The 23,590-nt window shown below is 47.7% G+C and overlaps 1 protein-coding gene across 10 annotated transcripts in view; it reads left to right on the forward strand.

Moving 5' to 3' along the window:
* The window catches only part of TJAP1 (tight junction associated protein 1), a 38,459-nt gene extending 15,137 nt beyond the window's left edge, over window positions 1-23,322 (forward strand). For 5 of the 10 annotated variants that reach the window (XM_042808851.1, XM_042808835.1, XM_042808853.1 and 2 more), the window contains 9 exons: window positions 6,436-6,530; window positions 8,027-8,080; window positions 9,982-10,140; window positions 13,138-13,166; window positions 14,201-14,362; window positions 14,968-15,034; window positions 16,735-16,842; window positions 17,530-17,613; window positions 19,286-23,322. In XM_042808851.1, the coding sequence (XP_042664785.1) occupies window positions 10,015-10,140; window positions 13,138-13,166; window positions 14,201-14,362; window positions 14,968-15,034; window positions 16,735-16,842; window positions 17,530-17,613; window positions 19,286-20,602 (1,893 nt within the window). In that variant the 5' untranslated portion in view covers window positions 6,436-6,530; window positions 8,027-8,080; window positions 9,982-10,014 and the 3' untranslated portion in view covers window positions 20,603-23,322. Of the gene's footprint in view, window positions 1-1,908; window positions 2,194-3,109; window positions 3,171-6,435; window positions 6,531-8,026; window positions 8,081-9,347; window positions 9,419-9,981; window positions 10,141-13,137; window positions 13,167-14,200; window positions 14,363-14,967; window positions 15,035-16,734; window positions 16,843-17,529; window positions 17,614-19,285 lie in introns of all 10 variants that reach the window. The other 5 variants (XM_042808889.1, XM_042808857.1, XM_042808865.1 and 2 more) reach the window with 3 other exon arrangements.
* Window positions 23,323-23,590: the final 268 nt, after the last annotated feature.

The following is a 23,590-nucleotide window of genomic DNA, read 5'->3' on the forward strand; positions in this document are numbered from 1 at the left end:
AGCACGCAAGGCTCTTTTCTCTCCCTTGGTTTCTTTACTTATTAATGGAAATTTCTATTGTCTTTTCTCAATGCATGCAAGTATGGTGAGCATGAATCCTGGTTTCGGTATTGGAGCCACGGGACCTCATAGCTGCTGAAAACTACTGGTGTGAATCTGAAATTCAGCACCACGTAGTTTATTGTGAAAATGTACCTGCAGCCCTCTGAGGGTTGGAATTTATATCTTGTAAAATAAAAAGTGTGGAAGTGTGGTTCCCTTAGCAACTGAACTCTCATATGTACCCACAGCCTGTGTTGCCATGTGATTGGGGTTCAAAATAGCTCTTTTTGAAAAGTAACAAATGAAGTGGCCTTGCAGTTTTGGTTTTGGTGCTGCTTCTGGTACTGAGCAGAAGTGACAGCTCACTCTGTTCCTGAGAGTGGTGACACAATTATTTTGGTGGCTGATGAGGGAAACAGTTCCCTGCAAAGGGCTTAGAATATTTTCCCTGTTGCTCTGTGCTAACAGGGAAAGCTTGTTGCACCGGAGAAGAAGCAAGCTCTGCAGGGTAGCTCAGAGGTGGCAAGGGAAGGCAGTGGTGAAACAGAATTGCTGCAGTGGGTGTGAGGAAGGATAAAATGAGCTCGGAGACCACAGGGGAAAAGCAAGTACAAATGGAAGCGAGTACACCAAAAGAATGAAGATGAACTGTCGTGGTACTTGGGGAGAAACAGTTCAGATGGTTTTTAATTGAGGAAGAAAAAAAAAGACTGGTAGTTCGGAATTGCTAGAAATTAATTTTGACAAACTTGTTTCAGGGGGAAATGCTGTGGGAACTGGGGAGATCAGAAGTGATTTTAGAGTGTGAATTGTCAGCACATCACGCCTGTGACTTCGAACTTGTTTTGCATATTTGATTACCGTGCTGTTAGCAACAGTACCTCCTGCTTTGGTGGGAGAGGGCAGAAGTAAGGCCGTGCCTGGGGGGCACTTAGCTAACATGCTTAAACTCCACGCTCTGGTTGCTCAGGTAAGCTATCAGTGAGCCATTCCTTTAGGAATGAGAGTGGGGAGGACATTCCCTTCTTGGTGTCCAAACGGGTCCAGGTGTGTTGGACATCAGCTAGTGAAAGTTGTGTGGGTGCACAGAGAGCAGGGTACAGCTCAAGTGCTTGTTATCATACTTCCTCTCTTGCTCAGGGAGAATGGAGAGAATGTCACACCATGAAGATCTCAGCTCTATGATGATATTTGATTGGCATTGGAGTGGTAAAAACCTTTAGTCATATCAATGTCAGTAACTTCAATACCTTAGTGTGTGATGTGGCTAGCTTATATTAATTCTAAGAAATGTCACTCTTTTTTCTTAAGGAAAAAACAAACAAACAAGCAAACACAAAACCTTCTATCGAAGCAGGAAAGGACAAAAAGGGTTAACTTCAGTATTGTTAAGGATTATGTCTGTGCAGGGAAGTTGTACTGACTTAACTTAATCAGATTTGAAACAGTTGTGATTATATTAGCGCAGCATTCTTGTATAGGCATCCTTAATTTAGTTTGTCTTGTATCTATCTATTTAACTTAAGTTGATTCAACACAAAGTGCTATCAAACTGAATTAAAAACATTTACCCAAGGGGGTTATACCATTTTACATTATTTTCTAATTCAATTTGATTTAGTGTAGTGTATACATAGACAAGACCTTGGGGAAAAAGCTGATCCTTTTTATTACTTGCTGAACAGTATGTCATGTTTGGCTGCAGCCATGTGATTGTGGAATGAAAGGGCCTGTTGTGGTGCACGGTGGTGGAGGATGGGCACACTGATCTTTGCAAACCATTGTACAGCTTGGCCATTCTTAGCCACAGTATGTGATTGTAGATTGTTCCTCCTTATAGACCAGGACTTTTTTCGCTAATTACAGGTATAAGACCTCTGGAATACTGTCTTGAGGTTGTTCCTTGGCCTGCTAATAAATTTCATGCTGCTTTCCTGACCCTGTCTCACCCCAATATGCATGTGCCCCAGTGTGAATGGTGACTTCGGCTCCTACAAAACTCATGGTGAAAAGGAAAAAGTCATTGTCTAAGCACTGCAGATGCCAGTTAACTTTCACACTGGAAAGCTAGTTGATGCACTTTGTGTTTTCTCCTGGTGGCTGAAGGTTCAACGACAACTAAACAAATGCTCTACAAACCCATTTGTACAGGTAATGTTTCAGAATGAAGTTGGCTGCTCTAAACAGCTTTTTCATTTTCTGAAATTTGCTTTTACTACCACCCACAAGCATCAGGACTGAGCTTAAAGTCTCTGCAACCTTGCAGGTATTTTCTAGGTTGGGTCACTGCAACAAACTTGCCCATCTGTCCTCTGTTAATTATGCAAATGATGTGCTGTGCTCCATTGTCAGTCTGTGTAGATACAGCCATCTGTGCGTTACTGCAGCTCATTGATGGAGGATATGATGTTCTGGAGAGCAAATTTAGGCAAGCATGTAGGTTGCAGTAATGGTGCATTCTCTAGCATTGCTATGTTTTGTGCTAGAGGGACAGCTCAGTGACTTGCAGTCCTTGCAGCTGAGAAGTTGGAGGCTATTGCTTTCCCATAACTTAAAAAAAATCATGAGCTGAAACAAGAGGACTGTTGGTATTAATTGCTGGGATGGGACTTAGGGAATACTTACACGTGCTGAAAGACCACTTTTCAGTGGCTGAGAAACTTAAGTTTTTCCTAGTTCGTCCCAATCAAATCTAATATTCTTTCATTATGTACTGCTGGAAGGTAACGCTTTCTCCTTTTCTTCCTCTCCTACACAGTGCAGGAACTGGCAGGGGGTCTGGGAAGGGGTTTCCTACATGTTGATTTTCTAGAGACATGTTCACCCTCTCCCTCTCATCAGATGTTTGCTCACCTTAGCCGTTCTCTAGCTTGTGTTTGAGAGGGAGAATGTAAGGCTGTGAGTCCTCAATTTCCCTGGTGATCTCCCAGGCTCTAACAGATAAGTGTTGTTAGGACATCAAGAGTTGTTTTTACTAGCTGGAACCATGTGGTTATTTTCAGGAGCTTTGAGAGTTTTCCTAATCTGTGTGAGTAGTTTCCTAATGGCCTGGTTTACGTCTCTTTAGATATCTAAGAAATGGATATTGCTCCAGAAGTCTTCCCATGGAAGGTCTTAAAGGAACACAGGTGAGAAGATGGAATTAGACACAAAATCTAAGGCGCAAAGACAGCAAAGCTCTGGAATTTTGCATTCTAACCCACCTTGTGAGGATCAAAAGGACCACTAAGCAAAATAAAGTGATCAAACTAAAGGAATCACTGAGCAAACTAAACAGGCTTCTGGTCTGTCAGTGTTTTTGGATGAGAAGCTGTTAGTAGCCTCTTCTGTAGCTGTCAGTGCTAAAGGTAACTTGGCGGGTGACCTTTTGTCAGGCTAGTTCTTGTGCAATATCATATGTAGCCATTAAAGGTGGTTCTCTGTTCTCGTATGGATTAGAAAGCTAGCATTCATTTCCTGGTCAGAATCTCCCCTGGGTATTTTTATTCTCCATTAACATTCCTTCTAGGGATTGTATTCGGGTCTTTTGCTTCCTGTCCTGTTCCTGTTCAGATGTTAATCAGCTGTTGTGTTCTATTCCAGTTACATGTGAGAGATGTTAGTGTTTCTGATCCGTTCTGGCTTTTATAAAAGGGTTAGGGAAGCTAAGCTGTTCTTAGCATGGTGACTAGATAATAAGCCATACTTAAGGATAGGGGCCCAGCTGAGTTGGGGAGGTGGGGAATCTTTGTATTGTGCATGGAAGCAGTGGGACCATAAGAGAAGTGTGATTTTGATAACTTGTGAGAGACTTTCATAGAGTGCATGTATGAGACAGACACATGATATGTCCTGCTTGGTGGTATTTATATTCAGCAAGAACTAAGCAAGACTGTAGAGTCCATGGATTCATTTCCTTTGGAAATATGCTAGGTGTTAAGCAGGCCTATTCTTCGACAGAGAATCTGATCCCTTTCTCTTGCTATCTCTTGAAGTTGCTCCCATGCAAGGAACAGAGATTTCTGCTCAATAGTCAAGGTTAATTGATAGGAAAAAGCGGAAATGAGCAATAATCCTTCTGAAATTCAGTTCTAACCCAAGAGTCACTCTAATGCTGTTACTCAGATGTGAATTGTGAGCATTAACATGCAAGTAGAACTGAGGTGCAAATCTCTGAGCTGGGAGCTGTCATCTTTTTTATTTTAAACTGAAAGCCTGGCAGCCTCAAGGTAGCCAGCAGCAGAATGGATTTGAACGTATTTTTAATTGAAATTCCTTCTCTGCATGAAAGGACCTCATTAAATGTTAAAATATCCTTTAATAACCTTGCAGTCCTTTTCCACTGTGCTTGGCGTGAGCGGTCTATAGGGGCTACTTCTTAACTTCAGACAGCTTGTTCTTCTGTCGTTGACAAGATCTCAGTGCAGTTTCTCCATCCCCCATCTCTCTGATTAGCAGTCTTGATCAGGCTTACTGCAGCAGCTCCTTGTGTAATCTGTCTTGAGACTCAAGGGGGCTGAGGTTGGCTCTGTCCAGAAACAGGAAGACAAGTGACAGATCTCTTGCTGTTGCTTCCCATGAGGCTAACAAGGAGAAATTATTGCCTCCTAATTCTTGCCAATCTCCAGAATCTGGTATTTAAGCTGTAGGCTGGTTAAACTGATTGAAAATTCTGGGTTAGCTGTGTGATTAGATAGGGCAGTAGCAGCAATTACTTTTACACATGAGTATGCGATTGGAGTTTTTTTGGAGTACTGATTTGGTGATAGCCAGTGGATGTTCCTGTAGTGTTGCTTTAGAAACAGATGTGGTTATGAGTGTGTTACAGAAGGTATTTTCTCTGTCGTGCAAGCTTATCTTTCTGATAAAATAGCAAGATCAAAGAAATGCTGCTTTTGAAAGGAAGATGATGTTGAAATAAGGAACATTCTCTGCAGCAGTATCACCATATTTCTATTAAGGATCAAAAACTACTGTTCCTGAACACTGGTGAACAGGCAGCTGTATAGGATCAGAAAAAGCAACACGAGTGAAGGTAGTGATGAGAAACACATCTTAGATGTGCTCTTTCATGTTATTGGAGAGAAGGTGATGCAACTGGGTAGTGGTGTGGTTTTGCTACCGAGTAGCTATTAGTTCTGTGGATCCTGAACAGAATAGTCTAAGTCATTCAGTGCTATGTCACATCTGCTCCTGCTGTGTGGTAAATTCCATCTTTATTAAACAATGCAGAGGACGTGGCCACTCTGAATGGATTTTACGTGGAGGGGTGCTGTCTGATAGAAACAATTAGAGCCAAGCATGTGTGTGCAGCTGCAGTCAGTCACTGTCACTGCACTTTGTCTCAGTGAAGGGGTGGTTTGTTTTTTGTCTTTGTGAGGGAATGGAGGAATCATTAGCTTTTGCGAGCAGCAAAGTAAATTGTTAGGTTTCCCCTGCAGTTTTCTGACCCTGTATCTGTTCATGTCTGTTTTCCTTGAAGACGTGACTATTGCTGATGGGTGTGAGCCCAAGTCTGGTAGCCCTCAATGAACTGTTCGAGTGAAGCTGTATCTGTCAGTGAGCTCAGAAATGAGTCAGGAGTTATTGTGGGTAGGATCTAGAAGACTGTAGAATTGGAGCTTCTGCAGGTGATAGCCTGCTAGAAAGAGAACTGTAAATGCTAAGGGGTGTCGTTGGGAAAGATGGATAAGGCAGATAAAAGGGACTGAGAGGTTAAGTTTCCTCTTGTGCTAATTAGAATAGCAATGTTTGGGCCGAAGAGCTGCCTGCTGCTGTAGCTTCACACTAAAGCTAAGTTCTTCCTGGGTACAACAGAATGTGGACTTTTAAGCAAGTTTCTTTAGAGAGGCTTGTGAACACTTTGAGTGTAGAGCAGAATTAGCACTTTCTTCTGTTACTAGATGTTGCCTATGTCCATTTCTGCTTAGAATCACAAGGTCCATCGATCTGCGGAGTGTGTCTGTTGCTCACTGAATGGAATAGCAGGGGATTGAGCCACCTCACATGCAAAGAATGCCTGGATATTATAGGCAGAGGGGGCCTAACTGTGTAGTTAGTTACAATGAAGTTTGCAGAACAAAGTTAGGCTGGTGTGGCAGGCTGGTTAAAGCAGAATGACAGAAACTGGATTCCTGATATTGGTCAGGCTGCCTCTTGCAGGCTGGTTCCTATTCTGCACAAGCATCCTGCTCAGTGGTGGGATGATTAAAAGAATTTCCCTTTCTGGGATGCAGTGAAGACAAGGAGCTTCTTTTGCACTAAGGCTCCTGTAATTAGATAGCAGCCTGATGGTGCAGCAGTTTGCTTCTGACTCCTGCCCTGGCACCTGGCTGTGGGTTGCTCTGCGCGTGCCTGGCTGTTTTCATGTATTGTGTCAATAGGTGACTGACAGTTTCCTTTCTCATGTTTCAGGAGCTGTTGGCCAGATGCTGCTGGATGCTGACAGGGGAAAGCTGATTCGGAGACAGGCAGTCAGAAATGTTTGGACACGTCGTCATTTTGGATCTGTAAGTCCTTGTTTGAGGGAAAATTGCCTGGAGGCAGTGTGGGTATTTGAGTGGAAATTCTGAAATTGTGAGGGTAGGTTTCCAGTCCTGGTATCTCTTCCAGGTAGGTGAGGATGAGATGGCAGGTAGTTCAGTTGCTGAGTATTGGATAGGAAGTGGGACAGTCCTGCCTGAACCTGAGGAACTGTGTGATGAGAAACAGTGAGGCCTTTAGCATGTTTGTTCTGAGCACCACCGTGTTGGAAACATGCAGGGATCCATGGAGGCCTGTGCTTGTTTGCCAGTCTGACTTCCAGCTGTTTCTGGGAGCTGGTAGAAAAGCAGTTTGAAACTGTAACAACTGGTCCTTCCTGGATTTACATTTCTCTCCCTCTCTCTCTCTCTCTCTCTCTCTCTCTCTCACACTGTACTTTACAGCTTGCTCCTGCAGATCAGTTATGCTGTTGTGGAGCTGTTCTTAACATTACTAGTCGAGACCTGACAATAGCATTGCAGTAAGGAAGGGGGCTAGACAGTTTGTTGGGTCAGGGCCAGCACCAGGGCACCTTTCAGTTTGTTTTGGCAGAGTTTTGCATGATCCTGGTTGCCTGCCTGTTCCGTTCACCTTCCATCTGACTCTCCCCATATGCATACAACTACTCCACACGCTTCACTTCTGTTGCTCCTCCGAGGGCTTGGTGCCATGGATAGGGGAAAAAGCAGTGCAGCAATAGAGGTGCATCAGGAAAGGGAAGACTCGTCTGCAGTCTCTCTCATGTCAGTGACAGTGTGATAGCCATACAGCTAAGCTCTTAGAGCTGTCTCCTGGATCCACCCATTTCTCTTTAGGTAGTGATGGACGCCCTGAGCTTTGAATACAGAATATCCTTTCTGAACTTGTGTTAAATCCTGGATTGGATGGGCAGTATTTCACAGAAGCCTATTTGCACCAACGTGGAGCATGACACGCTGCTTGTAAGAAGCCAGAGAGTAGCTTGTCTTCTCTCTTGTTGAGGTGTGAGCTATCATGATGGTAGGCACAGGAATATAATGTTTCGGCTCAAAGGAGAGCCTGATAATTTCCAGCTTACTTGTAAGTGCACCTTTAGCAAGAAGAACTGACTTAACAATCACCTCATTTGTCCTCTTAGCATTTAGGCTTCACAACCTGCAGTATCAGAGAAAATGAGCAGTAAGGGTCCCATTTCACAGATTTGTTTTGGACCTTCCTGAAACCAAGGTTTTCTGGAACCTGTTGCTTCATGAATTTTCATGGTTTGGGTTGCCTGAGTGAGTCCTTGGGATGTGTCCTTACTAAGTGCCTTACTAGCTCTTGCTGGGCTATGTGGCTCAACTGTCCTAAGCTAATCTCCTTTACAACTTACTGTTGTGGATTGAAACAGGCACTGGTAGTGTGGTAAATATCCTGTTGTGCTTCATCGTAAACATTCCCTCTTCTTTACACATTTACAACTGACTTTTTGATAGATGCTAAGTCATTTGTTTCTGTTCTTCAGGGCATCTGAGTGAGTGTCACTGCTTCATGAGGCTTTGAATTTGAGCCTAGGCTGGTAAGTCCTCAGGTCCTTTAGGGCTGGAGAAATTATAGTAATTCCATTTTGGGATGTCTACATGAGTATTTGTTGTCCTTAGCCTGTCAGGAGTCGACAGAAGAGTTAACTGTAGGTTACCTGCATAATGGCGTGGTGTTTGCTAATATGTTTCTAACAGGAGATCAGCATTTCACTTTGAAGAGGAGAATGTCTTCCCAGCAAGATAGATCCAGCTTCCTACTACATCCCAAAAGAAACCCAGCAGTTTATTTTGGAGATGTAGTGGAATGTGCATTTGGTATGCTGGATGTGATTCTTCTAAAACATTTGAGATCTCTTCACCTTGTTTTTTTTGAAGAAAGAGATTTTGAGAAAATAACTCCAGCAAAGGTGAATTTTCAGGATTTTTGTTGTGGAGATTCACAAGCTAATCCTTGAAAGTGGCCACGTATGTGGAAAACACGAGTACTTGTGTTCTTTTTAGAACAATGGAGGACAGCTTATAAATTATCCTGTGAAATGTAAAGCCTGATGTGGCTTGGAGCCACTCTATGTAGTACAGACATTCCACACTTGCCAGCCCTTCTAGTGGGCTCAGTATAAGTGTCAGGAGGATGCAGCTAAGCAAGAGAAGATAAGGACTGAAGATAATTCTCAGGGCTCCATTTGGACACTGCATAACATGTAAAACTCCCCTGGCCAAAACATAAAGCAAATGAATTCCATTAAGTCATTGGCCTGGCAATATCCCTTGGCCAACTGGGAGGGCCAGTTTAAGCAGGCATTAAACAGCCTTCCCATCACATGAGTGGAAAGGGTGATCTGAGGTGTGGCAGGTCCTGCACTTCAGACTTTTGCAGATCGGGCTCTATGGATTGCAGAGATGCTAAGCTTTGTCAGTGATAGGATTCAGCAAGGGAAAGGGGAATGGGAAGAGGGTGCTTACTCCAAATGTGTGGGGATTGTAAATGATGCATGTATTGTCATCAGGGGAGATCTGCCATCAGGCCCTAAAGAGATGTCTTGGCATCTCTGGGACTTGTGTGCAGTGGGATGGCTGAAATTCTGGCTGGTTGAGGGAAAATCTTCCTGCTCTCCACCGGAGTTACAAAGTGGTGGAAAAGAAGATAGCTGCTTTCCTTCTGTCCCACATCTTGCTCTTGTGCTGCTTCTGCTCCTACAGCAGGCAGAATTTTTCTGCTCAGCACAGCTGAGATAAAGGGACAAAAGCTAGTCTGGTCTTTCTCATAGCAATACTGCTGCATTTTGCAACTTCTGACCTTAGATACCGACATTAATGGTGTTGCTTCCTGATTTGATGCCACCTGCAACTTGGTCTTTGCCTCTTCTGACAAAGTAAGCAGTTGTAAAAGTATGGTACCTCCTTCTGACAAGCCTCCTACAGTCTGCCCCACTTGTGTTTCTGTATAAGCAGAAAACTTCTGAATTTGGGCTCTTTAGTGACTACAGTCTCCTCCCACATAGTTCCTGCTGACAGTGACAGCACATAATCAATAACTCCTACTGTCACTGCTGCCTGTAAGGCTTGCTGTTTCCATATTGGAAAAGGCCTTTCCTAAAGAGCCTAATCAATATTCTGCTGTGAGGCCTGTTCTCGTTTGCTATATATAATCTGGATACACACAAACTACGTGAGTGAGTGTATGTAGAAGGGGGGAGAGGATGTGCCAGCCCTCTGCTCTCACTGGCTGGGAGAAGGACACATCTATCTCTGACTTTGCTCCCTCTCCTGCAGCTGCTGCTCAAGGCTCGTGGTTGCATCCTTTTCCTGCTCTATCAATACTCTGCATGGGGACCTGCTCTGGGACTCCAGGGGAGACTGTTTCCTGCTGGTTTGCTTCTAGGGTTCAATGGAGTGTCTGTGCCTCTCTCTTCTGTGAACTTTCTGCTGTTGGTAGGTAACCCGCTGTTGGAGCCACGCAGGTGGGAGGATGTCGAGCACAGCTCCAACAAAGAAGCCTTACCGCAAGGCACCCCCACAGCATCGTGAGATCCGTCATGAGGTTCCCATCATTCGTGACGACCAGGATGGAGTGATCTTGGCTGAGCAGAGTCAGGTAACGGCTTGCCGGGTGGCAAAGGGCTTATCACCATTGCACCAGCAAATGGGGTTTAGTTGCACTGAGTCAGGCCAGCTTGAGCAGGCAAAGGGGTTTGAGGTTTGCAACCTGAACTTCTCCTCATCGTGGTCCCTGGAGTCCAGCAGTGAGAAGGAAGTGACAGGGTGCAGAGCAGAATTGAATGTGAAGAGCCAGACCTTGCCAGCACCGCCAGATGGTAGGAAGATGGGACAGCGAAGTGGGAAGCGGTGCCCAAACCGCAGTCGTGGGCACCTCAGCAAATTTGTGAGCCGTAGCATGGAGACAGTTGTGGTGCCTGGAAATGAGGGACACCGTTCCAGTTGTTCTTTCAAGAGCAGAAGCCTGGAACGTTCACTTATGTTTAAGGAGCCTCCTGAAGTCTTGACACCGAGGAAGTTTCGGGTCTCTTCTTCACACCAGCCCCTGAAAGGGATCTTGAAGCAGCCTGGCATGCAAACAGGCCCGTGCCCTGAGACCTTACGCAAGTCCCGCTCAGTTGAGACGCTTTCCCATGGCCGTGGTTCATGCAAGTACAGTGATCCTCAGCTCTGCCTTGTCCGTAAGGAGAAACGCTCTCTGGAGCGCAGCAGCAGTAGCGCTGCTGACATTGCCAAACGCAAAGAGAAACTCAGAGAGGAAAAACTGCAGTTCTCCAAATTCTTGGATGAGATTAGTCAGCGGGTGCTGAGTCCCATCCGCTTGCGCCCACTAGAAGAGACCAGGGGGGCAGAGCAAGAACAGAATTCTGCCTGTTGTGCCAGAAGCTCTGTGCCAGAAGGCCAAGGGGAAGGTCACCTGGAAGAGGTCAAAATCAAGCGTGCATCTGAAAGATCCTCCTGCCCAAGCAGAAGAAAATCAGAAAAGAAATGTGAGGGAATGGGAATGGCTTCATGCCAGAGAAAATGTGCAGAGGAGACTGAGAAAGTTTCCAAACTAAGAAAGAAACCCATCCCTGGGAGAAAGGACAGTAAGGAGAAGGTCCTTTCCTTGGACAGAAAGGTGGTAGATCTGTGTCAGTATGAGCTGCAGCAGCTGGCAGACTTGGGGCTGGCGGGGACATCCTCTGGGCAGCAGCACTCACTGTCTTCATGGAAAAGCAGTGCAGAGGGCAAGAGGGATGAAAGCAGTCCCTGTTCACAGCTGTTACAGCCAAACCATCTATGCGCTAAACTCGAGCGGAAGCGTACAGTGGAGCGGAACTACCCAGAGAAAGGATCCTTCTCCCCTCCAACACACAGGAGTTGGGAGAAGGGACCTGCCCCATCTAGATCCTCCCCTTCCTTCAGCCTGGCACTAAACAAGGTAGGTGCCAGGACTGCTGGCTTTTGCAGACAGGGGTCTCACAAAGGCTAAAACTCCTACCTGGATCTTGTCTCACCTGTAATTCCAGGACCGGGGGGAGATAACAGGCCCCCAGACCTCATGCTGTGGGTACTCGGTCACTACAAGTGTTGCTGTCTTGTGTTGCTGCTCATGTCTGTGCTCCAAGTTGGGTATATCTTTCTGGGAGGAGCCAGCTTCCCTTTGACTCAGGAGGTGGGGGGGCAGGAGTTGGTGCTCTCTCCCCTCTGCTGGCCTCTTGGGTGTTTGCAGGTCAGAGGTGTCCCCAGTCTTCAGGGAGCAAGTTGGGAAGCTCTAGTGTCTGCAGGTGGTGGGAGGTTCTTGAGGCTCTTTATCTGCCCAGTATTCAGCTATCCTGGGTAGTCTGGCTCTGTGATGTCTGATTGAGGCCTTTGTAAGCTGTATGCTCTTTTCTCCTTTGGGCCTAGTTTGGGACCATTGCCTCATCTTACTAGGAATTGCCTTATCTCCTTTACCGGTCACTACTGTGTGCTGTGTGTGTTTGTAGAGGTTGGGGAAGCAGTTGCTAGATGATTCTGCATGAATTAATCAATTGTTGTTTGGAGTCAGAATGCAAGGAGAGGTTGGGTTGATGGGATTGCCTTTAAGGACAAGAGCTTGTATGCAGGCACTAAGGACTATCCTTTTAAAATGTGAACTGATGAAGGAAGCAGCCTCCTGATGTCTTAATGCCAGAACTGGGTTTGGTTTGCTTTATGTAATATTGCTAGAAGCTTAGCAACCTCATTCACAACTGCATGTGGCATGGCCTCTAAGCTCAGAGTTGACTGTGACACTTAATAGCCAGTTTAAAGTGTTTCAGCACTTAGGGCTTCTGTAGTGCCAGCGCTACACCAGGCACCAAAAATAGACCATGGGCAGCTTGGATGTTGTGAGAATGGTCGCAGCCTTGGGCTTTCACAAAAAGTATGGTTGTTGCTAGTGCTAATTAAATCTCACCCAGCTGTGCTGGCAGTCAACAGCCATTTCATGCTGCAGTACTCTCTCTCCTTGTTCTGCAGATCCCTGCTCCAAACATCTGTGGGGATGTTGCCCAGAATGTTTCTTTCACAGGTTTTTTGGCTTCTGGTATTTCTTGTGCTACCCTAGAATATTACAGTGGTTGTTTTCACGTCTGCAGAAAGAAATCCTTTTCACAGTATAATCTAGCTGGTGTAACTGGTAGGCACGTTTTTTTCATCTCCCAAATGATGCTCTGTAATTCTTTTGTGAGGCCTCGAGGGTGTTCTGATTGCTGTGGTGACAAGTTAATTCTCAGTGTATACTGGCTTGTTTGATTCCTGTTGCACGCTAACTGTGGATTTGTAGGAAGCTGAAACACCAACAAAGATGATAATGTTGCAAAAGATGCTGAGATTGCAGGTGGGAGAGTAAAGTTACCTAATTTGTGTGGTGGTTTCTAGTCCAGCTCTTCTACTCTGAACCAAAACAGACAGTCTGTTTTGGTATCGGCTAGCAGAGTGATGTGTACAGAGCCCAGCTTCTCTAAGTTTGCTTATCATAATCCCTCAGAGCAGGTGTGGAAGAGTCCCATATAGGGTCTAGCAACTGAAACTTTGTCCTTTAAGAACTATATGAAAGCAACTCACAGCTGTTTTCTTCCCTGTGCAGGAACCCTTGACGGATGCAGAAAGGATGAAGTAAGTGTCCAGCTCCCCCTTTATGCCTGTTGTACTGCAACTGTGTGAGTGCTGATTCCTCACATCTTGCCTGTGTCACCTGTGCAGCAAAGCTGACTGGCCCTGCAGGCTCCACATCTTCATTCAGCTCTCTTGAGAGCAGAGCTTTAGACTGTGCCTTGCCAACCTCTGCATTGTATACCTCACTCTGGAGGCGTGGGGACACATCTTCAGGTGCAGCAGAGGAGTTGAAACCTTTAACACGAGTAGAGAGAGAAGCGCCTTCATGTTGTGGCATCTGTTTTAATGTAAACAGCGTGCAGGGGCCTGCTGCCGAGTGAGGGTGAGAACTGGGCCCTTTGCTGATGGTGCTGTGGGGCACAGACAGCTGCCAGCACTGTGCTTAAAGCCATAGTGAGGAACAAGTATGCATTGCTAGAGAGGAGCTGTGCTGTGCTTCTGTATTTTTCTGAGCACAAAGGAATGAAAAACTACAGGAAATCCTTCTGACCACCACGCATGTCCTGGCTGGGGACTAACACAGCAGTTTGTATTAGAATGGGATTGACTGACAGCTGTGATCACCTCTCTTACACCCACCCCACCACCTCTCACCACCTCTGTTGCTGACCTCAAAGCTGTTCAGAGCACTCTTTCCACCATGTGTTAAAGGTGTGAGTGCTTCTGAACAGTTCAAGGGAGGAGCAGTTCAACTTCTTTATCCTACACTGGGATAAATTATTGAGTGGGTTTTATTCACCAGTGGGGGACACTGGAGCTGAACGGCCCATGTGGCCAGTGAACTTTATCCAAGCACTGTAACCCGAGAGGGAGCTGGGAGCTGATAACTTCTGGCCAGCTAGTATGTTACAAACCATGCATCTCGTAACAATAGCGCACCTCTCTTCATGGACTGGAATCTTCTGATAGTTCAGTTCCCAGCTTTTTGGGGCCCACATGTTGGGTTGGCCCCTAGAGCAGGGCAGCAGGATATGGGTGCTAGTGTGGAGTGCCCCTTGTGCCTCTTAATGGTACCTTTGTTCCTTTGTGTCCAGGCTGCTGCAACATGAGAATGAGGAGCTGCGCCGACGGCTGATGTATGTGACTAACAAAATGGAAGCAATGGAGAGGGAGCTGGAATCAGGTCAAGACTACCTGGAGATGGAGCTGGGTCAGAACCGGGAGGAGCTGGAGAAATTCAAGGACAAATTCCGTAGGTACGGAAAAGAAAAATGAAAGAAGGATAGAGCTAGAGAGATCTTTGTCTCCAAGGACTCCCTCAGCTGGCTTGAGCAGGCTATGCCCTGTTGTGTTGAACAGAGAGGTATGCTGCATCCTCAGTGCTCTTCCAGACCTAGGGGAGAGTAAAAGCTTTGCAACCATTGCTTTCTCCAAGGTACAGTGTAGGAACTTGGCCAGCTCAAGGGATGGACAGCAATAGGGAATTCTATTTATTGGTTATAAGGTGGGATCTGTCTTGGATTGCTGTCTGACATCAGCAAAAAGGAGCCGTTGACTACATGGGATGTAGTGCTTTGGTTAGGAATTAATGCTAGGCACTGATGATTACATGGTTACACGTAGCTTAGCTCAGAGGAGTCCTCCGAAGTCCTTCTTATTTTCTCCAGCGAAGACATGAAAGGTCACTTAGCCAACCTCACCTTGCCCCTAATAACTGGGAGTCTGAAGGCCTTTATGTTGTCTTAGTACTGTGAATACTAAGGAGTATTAGGGTTGTGGAATTACTGTTTTGCTTGGTAGTTAAGAAGACTTGAGCAAAGGCCTGAGGACCATTCCTATGTGTACGATCTTGATTCTGTAGGTTACAGAACAGCTACACTGCTTCCCAGAGAACCAACCAAGACCTGGAAGACAAGCTGCATGCCCTGGTAAGTGTTCTGCTCTACATAGAGGAGGTAGAAGAGACATGTATGTCAGGAGCAGAAGGGGGAAGGATTCCTGGCTTTAGCCAGCAGATGTGGTTGGTGTGGGGTGGGGTTTGGCCACGGCCATCTATTCTCCCTTCCGGCTGGTGTCGCAAACTAGTTTCTTGATTTACTCAGCCCCTTCTTGGTCATGCATGTGAACTTGGTTGCCCACAACATAACTGCATGGTATTCCGTCATGTTGCTTCAGTCCCTCTCAAAATGCCAGGGATGTGTCAGCCAGTCTTGGGGTAGTCATCCTGGGAGGACGGGGGCAGAGCCAGTGTGCGTGTGTGTCTGTTGTGTGCATTCATAACACTCATGGCTGTTTCTTTTCTCTCCCTCTCTCTCTCTTTCTCTCTCTCTCTCTCTCTTTCTCGTCCTCACGCTGCTGCTGGCACACGCTGGGCGCGCTCACCTCTCAGGCCTCTCTCAGCCAAAGCTGGATTTTTGCAGTTGCGTCTTTTCGTTTGTGTGTTTTTTCTTTTTCCTCTTCACATGTCTCAGCCTGTTGGTTTCATTGTCAGTCCCGCATATATGCCATCCCAAATGGAGGGGCCTCAGCCCTCATCCAGCCAAGGGTTCACCTGGTGTCCAGCAGCTGCCCACAGGTGCAGCAGGTCCTAGCTTGCAGTGCTCCATCTTAAGAGCGTTGGGCTCTGGGCCAGCTGGAGCATGGAGCGCTGGGAAGTGGTGCCCATACGCTGTGGCACTGCACAAGATGTGGATGGCTGTGAACTTTGTTTGCTCCCTTTCCTTCCCCTTCTGGGTTGTGAGCAGGCAAGTTGAACAGCTGAAATGTAGCCCAAGATGAGGGCGGGTGGTTTTTTGTTTGTTTGTTTGTTTTTAATGTTTAGTTCTAGCCCTTGAATTTCTTGGTTTAATATAAACTGTGTTGGTTCCTAAACCAATTGTATATTTGGGAAGGATTCTCCTCCTCAACCCCCTTGTGTCACTGTACTTCACGTGTGACTCATCATTGGGCCTTGGTGGTCACAGCCTTGGAACAGACTAGATGAGTATTGGAGGAACTTCTTGAGAAAGGGGATGGCTTGGTTGTTCTGAGCTATTGCTCCTCTCAGTTGTTACATCTGAGTTTCTGTCTGCCCTGCACCTGAACTATTAGGGAGTCTAAAGAGGCAAGATCATCTGCTTTAGGGAGGGTGTTAGGGAAACTCCAGATGAAGCTGTGCAGGTTCTTTTTCTTAGTAGAGCAAGAACTGAACTCTTTGAAGATGGAGCCCTTTTCCTGCCAAAAGAAAACCCTGTCCATTCAGCATTGACTGCTGAACTTTATTGGCACTATTCTTGTTCTGTTGGTCCTGAGCAGAGGGCTGATTATCACGAGCTCAAAGGTGGTTACTGCTAGTGGCAAGATGACTGTTCAAAACCAGTAGCTTGCCATCAGACACCCTGTGAGCCATGACAGAGAAGAAACATAGTTATGCTGCAAGAAGAGGGACTGCATTAAGGACGTTCAAACTCACTAGTTGCCTCTGTACCTAGCAGAGTGAATCCCTCCCGAGGTGAAGAGCCCTTTGTCTGTGTAAAAGTTCTTGTATATCAGCTGAGCATGTCATTGTGCTATGCTGGGAGTGAGGTGGGTGGTAAAACCGGTTTCTTCTGTGCTGTGGAAATTTACACCTGGTATTCTTGCATCTCAGATTAAAAAGGCAGAGATGGACCGCAAGACATTGGACTGGGAGATTGTAGAGCTCACTAATAAATTGCTTGATGCCAAAACAACTATCAATAAGCTGGAGGAACTTAATGTAAGTGTGAGTCTACAAATGGTTGTGGATCTGTGTTGAGGTGTGGGCTTTTTTTCTGGTTCAAAGTCATTAGTGTAAAGAAGCACATGAATAACTAAAATGTGTATAAAAATGTGAGAACAAGCAAATAGAAAAGGGCTTGAGGGGTTGAGCAAGAAAGACCTGATCTTCAAATTTGATATGTTTACTTTTCTAGCATTTAATCGTAAGGTTTGACCTGTGCCCAGGCTGTAGTAACCAAGTGGTTATTTAGTTTAGAAGTGGGAGGAAACTATTGTCTTTTCCACACAATTAATGTGTTCCTGGATTTGGTGCGTGTTTCTATTAACTGCTCTCAGTTCACTCCAGTCTGTTTGCAAGATGCCTGGCAGTAAGCAGTGTCTGCAGGCATGTCTGAGAGCTCCAAGATGGGTTAGCAAAAATCTGGTGGGACTTTTGGAGATCAGTTTCACAAAAGAATAGAAGTTTGATATATGGAGTGAATATAGGCCTGGAACAAGAGTTGAAAGGGACATGGCTGAGTTGTAAGAAGTACACGAGGTGTGGAGATGAGGGAAAGGCAGGCACACTCAGAAGAAGTTCATGATATTCCACCTTCTGTTTGAAGCTGGTGAGGTGGTGTCATTTCAGGTAAGAGATCAGTCTGACACTGTTGCATGCCTGTGCCTTTTTTTTTTTTCTTGTCAGGAACGCTATCGACAGGACTGTAACCTGGCGGTACAGCTGCTCAAGTGTAACAAGTCCCACTTCAGGAACCACAAATTTGCTGATGTAAGTAACAGTCCCACTGAGGTGGGGAAGAAGGTCCCGTGGTTTCCACCTGTCTTTCTTTTTCCAGCTTTCTCTGCAGCTTTTCTCTTTTGGCCTCTCATCCGTCAGCCACAGGCAGAGGTATGGGGGGCTCCTGTTCCTAGTCCCACCAAGAAGCCAGTGCAGAGCCTCTGCCAGCTCCTCTTTCACACCAGCTCCATTTCACAGTGCAGCCAAGAGCTGTTATAAAAAGCACAATAACCTTGAATTTGATAGCCTGCTGGGTGCCTGATGGGAGCTGGCTAAAGGACAGATTTCTCTCTTACCCTGCTCTCTCCTCTTTTGTTTCTTACCTGGCCACATGCAAGGGCTGTGCTGTGTGATGGAGTCAAGCAGCAGTCTGTTGTCCCTACTTCACTTCTTGCTCTTATGAAAAGTTTTGGAGGCAACATTCAGAATGACTTTTGGGTTTCTTGAATGGTAGATATTGGTACCAACATATACTCCTGCTTGTGAGAGCTCATCCTGCCCTTGGGGTAAGTAAAGGTGGAGGTTAGGCCTTTCACGTTGGTAGCATCACTCATTTGATTGGGAATATTTTTCAGACGTTTAACCCAGCTCTCTCTCTTTCTGTGCCTTTAGCCTTCAGACCTTCTTATGTTCCTTTCTGCAAAACCATGTGCTCATCTTTAGTAACTTAGCAGGTGACCAACATGTCCCCCTCCCCCATTGTGTCTCAAATTAGCACTCTTGAGGTCAGTGTATCAGTTACTGCTGGAGTAACCTTGACCCCTCTCCCAGCTGTCACCACTCCCCAGGGCTTTGAATTCTGCCCCCCAGAGTGCTGTGTCCTACGTGGCTGCCACTGGAGGGGGGTGGTACTGAGCCACTGTGCAAGCAGTCTGCTTCACAGCCAGCTGTTTGCATGCACTGTGCCCCCAGCTTTGAATGGAGTTTCCTTCTGGCTGTGACGGGATGGACCTTGCTGTGCCATGGAATGGCTTGTGGAGCTTTGTTCTCCATGCTGGTGCATTTGACAGGACAGTGGGGAGAGCAGTAGCACTCATCTGCGGGACAAGGAGCAGTGCTTAACTCTGCTGGACCTTGGTCCTGAGGCTGCGGTAATAAATAAGCCCTGTGTTTGCCTCTCTGAAACAGAGTGAGTTGACGAAATGGGATGATGTGAGAGGAGTCAATGGGAGCAAGGGAAGGCATCAATTCTGATCTGTGGGCAGGCTGCCAAGGCAGCAAGGCTGTAATTACTGCATTTGGGGAGCGCTGCAGATGTGAGCGCTGGGGGATGTGCAGTCACTTCAGTGCAACCACCAGCTGATTTTCCACAGATCAATAGACCTCTCCCCAGCAAGCACTGGCTGGCCTTGTCTCTGTGCTCACAGGCGTGGCCTGTGACATCATTTCTTGTTTTTTTTTTTTTTTTTTTTTTTTTTTTTCCAAGATGGGCCTGTGAACTATGGCCTAGGAACATGAGTGGTATGACAGGAACAGAGCCTTGTTGGTCTGTCATATATGGCAGGTTCTCTTTTGGAAAGAGATGCCTACCCCAAGGCAAGGTAGATAAACGTTAGTATTGAGATGAAGATTAAAGATTAAGGTTGGCTGGAAAAGGCAGATTTTTTGAAACTGAGTGACTTGTGTGTCAGTACCCTTCTAATGTTCTGTTCCTTCTCCCTAGCTTCCCTATGAGCTGCAGGATATGGTCAATAAGCATTTGCACAGCACTCAGGAGTCTGCAGGCCCTGGTCAAGAGGCAACCCACACCTTGGCACCATCTGACGTTGTGCCCACCTCAGTCATTGCCAGGGTTTTGGAGAAGCCAGAATCTCTGGTACTGAATTCAGCCACGTCTAGCAGTGGCACCTGTCCTGTGGCTGAGGATGTCTTTGTACATGTGGACATGAGTGGAGCCCCTCCTGATGCCTGCAGCAGTGCAGGGCAGATGAAGAAGGAGGGAGGGGAAGTTGGGAAGCAGCAGAACGGTGGCTGCAAGCCACAGGGTAGTGTGGAAAGCGTGCAAGAGGATGTGCCAGCCTTTGAGAAGCTAAGCCCGTACCCTACACCTTCACCTCCCCATCCTATGTATCCTGGGCGGAAAGTAATTGAGTTCTCTGAGGACAAGGTAAGGATTCCAAAGAACAGTCCTCTGCCCAACTGTACATATGCTACACGCCAGGCCATCTCCCTCAGCCTGGTACAGAGTGAAGATGAGAGCTGCGACAGGCACCGGACACTTCCCAACAGCCCTGCTTCAGAAGGACGCCGCTCGGCCTCCAGCTGTTCCTGTCAGCAGTCCCCCAAAGCAGCCAGGGCTCATGGCTCTTCCCAGAGCAGCCCCTTCAGCAGCCCTCCCCAGATCCCGAGCGCCTTCGCTAGCTCTGCCAGCTCTGAGGAGGACCTGCTGGCTAACTGGCAGCGTATGTTTGTGGACAAGGCACCCCCCACCTCAGAGCGGGTGCTGATGAACCGTACAGCCTTCAGCCGCGACACAGCCCCTGAGCTCCAGAAGAGGTTCAGCCGTTCCATGCAGGAGCTGGATAGGGCAGCCTCTGCCTACTCAGATGGCGAGGAGTCTGCCCAGAGCTGCAGCTGGACTGTGAGCCGGGACTCAAGCGTGGACACAGACAGCACTGAATCCAGAGCCCGCAGGAGCCATTTCTCTTCTGACTATGGTACAGATTTCTCCCAGGATGAAGCCCAGAAGCTGTTGCAGGGAAGTGGTGGAGGCACTGCTGAGTCTGGAAGTCCACCCCCAGAAAAGCACAAGGACTATGTGGACCTTGGCTTACCTGAGAGCCCAGCTGATGAGAGAGAGTTGTTGCTCCAGGGAAGCAAGGAGAGTAACCAAGGAGGAGCTCAAGAGGAAAGTGGGGAAGGCAGGGTCAAGCCTCCCTTCAGTCGGCCACACCGCAGCCCCAAGAGAATGGGGGTCCACCATCTGCATCGCAAGGACAGTCTGACTCAGGCCCAGGAGCAAGGCAACCTTCTCAGCTGAGGCAGGGGAAGCAGCAGCCACATGCCGCGGAGCTATGGGAGATGCCTCCATCTGTCTTCTGAGGGAGAAACCTCTCTCAGTGCCCTCCACCCTAGGAGGAGCTCTGGGCTCTGCTCTTAAATGTTCTATTTATTCTCTTTCGCTACCTGGAAGAGCTGGGGTTCCCATTCCCTGGCACCTCAGACCTGCAGTACTAGCACATGTGCAGAAGCACACCCACTGCCCTGGCACGCTAACAGCTCTCTTCACAGCCTCACACTGGTGCCTGTACCAGACCTTGTTCTTGGTACCCACAACCTGGTGCCTCTCCTCTCTGCGCTCCCATCCTCCCTTTCCCCTTCCCACTCAGGTACCTGAGGCCCCGGCTGCTCCCACACTGGTGCCTGCAGCTGCTCTGCTCCCTTTTAACTCGTGCCAACAGGGCAGGGTGCCTGGATGGTGGTGTCTGATTCCCTGGGAGCCCCCAAGGGCCATGAGGACTCTCCCAGGGGATGGATCTGGGCCCTGGGGTGTATGCCGAGGATGCTGGTTTCTTATTTTCCTGTTGTTTTTTTTTCCCCTAGTCCCCTGGGTTGTGTTCTTCAGAATCTGCGCCTGTAGCTCCCCATTGCTCAGCTCAGCACCTGGCCTGCACTGAATCGAGATGCAGGCCGGGGCTGTGCTGTGACATTCAGCTGAGAGGCCTTGGGGAAGAAGGAAGGGGGAGGTCAGTTCCTTCCCAGGCAGGGCTTTGCCCTCTGGGCCATGTGGTATGTTTGTGCGTCTCCTCCCTCACACCTCTTCCCCTGCTCTCTGTGCTGTTGTTTTGTTTGAATGGTGCTGACTCCTTGCTCTTGGGTGGGCTTCTTTCTTCTTTCCAAGCCTTTGGTTTTGGGGTGTACTGGTTTTTTTTTGTTTTGTTTTTTTTGTTTGTTTGTTTTCCCCCACCCTGCATAAACAGACGCAGTGGTTGGCAGCCAGTCTGTTCCTTGCGTTAAGGGTGTGTTAGGGGTGGCTCAGCTCTGAGCTGCGCTTCCCTCTGATCCTGGCCTTCAGCCTGCAGAAATCCCTCCAAATTTGGAAAACGAGATCTTGCCCCCGGGGGAGTGAGGCATGAAGGATGCTACTAGGATTTTCTGGGCAGGGCTTTGTGTACCATGGCCCGTGGGGATGTGAGGGAGTTGCTCCCTGTGGCTGCACTACCTCATGCCTCAGTAGCACCTGTCTGCCAGAGTCTCTTTGTGCCCCCCTCTGGGGGCTCCAGGCTGGCTCTGGTGCTTCCACTCCTGAGCAAGGGTCTCTCTGTGTGTTTTTCCTAGTGTAGTGTGTATTACGTGATTCTTCTTCACGGTCTTGTGTGCTCAGTGTCTTATTGGGGGGAGGGAAAGGGAGAGGTCTGTAGATGTAGGTATTTTTTTTGAGGGCTAACGAAGCCTGGTGTCCGATTTTTAATTTTGTCCTGTGCCCTTGTCCATGTTTCATCCCCAGCCTAGGGGTGTGAGGCGAAGGTCTGGCCTGCTTCCTGGGCTGTGCTGCCCCCACACCAGCTGGCTGTCCTTAGCCTGCTGTCTGTTTTTTGAGTTGTGTTTGTGTTGTCTTCTTGCCCTACTCCATTAGTTCTGTACTGGCTGGCTGTGTTGGAGGAGAGCAGCTCACTGCCCAGGAGGGAGCTGACAGCAAGAGATGCAGCCAACAGCTGCCCCAGGGTCCTGCTCCCCTCCCAGACCCCTATCTCACCAGAGGGCTGCACTTGCAGCTGGAGGCAGCCAGGGCCCCAGCTCCAGCCTGGAGGCTCCAGGGCCTGTGAAAGGTAGTTGCAGGCCTCTGTGGGGCTTGGTGTGCCCTAGTTGGAGCTGCTGCCTATGTATTTACCTTCTGTCCCACCTCAAACAGCTGTGGAGTTCAATGCCGACCTCAAGGTAGAGGTGGGACTCAGTATTTTACTACAGTATTTCACTCAATTCCTGTGCAAACAGGCTGGTGCTGAGAGCAGAAGCTTCCTTTTAGCTTGCAGGGCATTATTTCTTATCCTGAAAGTTGTGATGGGATCCTTGCATTTGCTCTCCCCTGCCACTATGCTGCTGAATTTCTCCTGCTCTTCTGCAGCAGTACTGAGGGCTTTCACCTGCGGCAGCCACCATCCCATGGCTCGTGGACATCACCTGGGGTTGGATGCTTATGGAATGGACTCCTGGGGCTCTCGAACACCTGTGGTATGTGTGGGACAGCCTGTCAGAGAAGGCTGACTGATGTGGGTTAGCTCATCTGCCTCATTGCAGCTGGGAGGCACTGCCCTTCAGGGCTCATCTCTCCTGGTGTGCTGGTCAGGGGACAAAACCCATTCTCTTGCTGAAACTGAATGGTGCTGGGCAGAGCTGGGCTCCCCTGTGCTTTTGGTCTCAGTAAGCTAAAAGCACAACGGAGGAAAGAAGGGTGGGAAAGGAGTGCCCACAGCCTTCGCATGCAGTTGTTTCATAGCATTAGGCCACTGGCAGGCAGTGAGGGGGAGTGAGCAGCCGAAGGAGGAGCAGAATCTCCTCCCAGCCAGCACAGTGCCTGTCCTCTGCTCTCCTCCAGCAGTGTTGGCTCTGGGGCCTTGAGCTGACCCAACTTTCAGTGTCCCAACTCCAGACTGTTAATCTGTAACTAATGTGTTCTGTTGTTGTTGTTCTGCTTTTTTTTTTCTGAAATTTTCAAACTGATGTATATTTTAAGACCAGAAATAAACTATTTTAAAAGTAGGAGGTGATGGCTGTAGCACTCTCACCTGGGTAGGGACCTCGGCCAGACCCATCAGTATGTGAGGTAGCAGAGCCTCTTATGGTACAGAGCCAATCTTGCTGAGCTGCATGTGCCTCTTGTAAGTTTTCCAGTAGTTGTGAATTCACAGGTCATCCTCTCTGCCTGTCTCAGTCTGTTTCAAGGTGTTTGTACAGATCAAATTGTCTGCATCAGAGAAGAGGTACAGTCCCAGGCAAGGGGGGGTACAGGAGATGAGTGGTGTTTTAC

Source organism: Centrocercus urophasianus, unplaced genomic scaffold, assembly GCF_019232065.1.
Source record: "Centrocercus urophasianus isolate 14NV4802_14NV808 unplaced genomic scaffold, USGS_Curo_1.0 seq_10, whole genome shotgun sequence".
Lineage (NCBI taxonomy): Eukaryota > Metazoa > Chordata > Aves > Galliformes > Phasianidae > Centrocercus > Centrocercus urophasianus.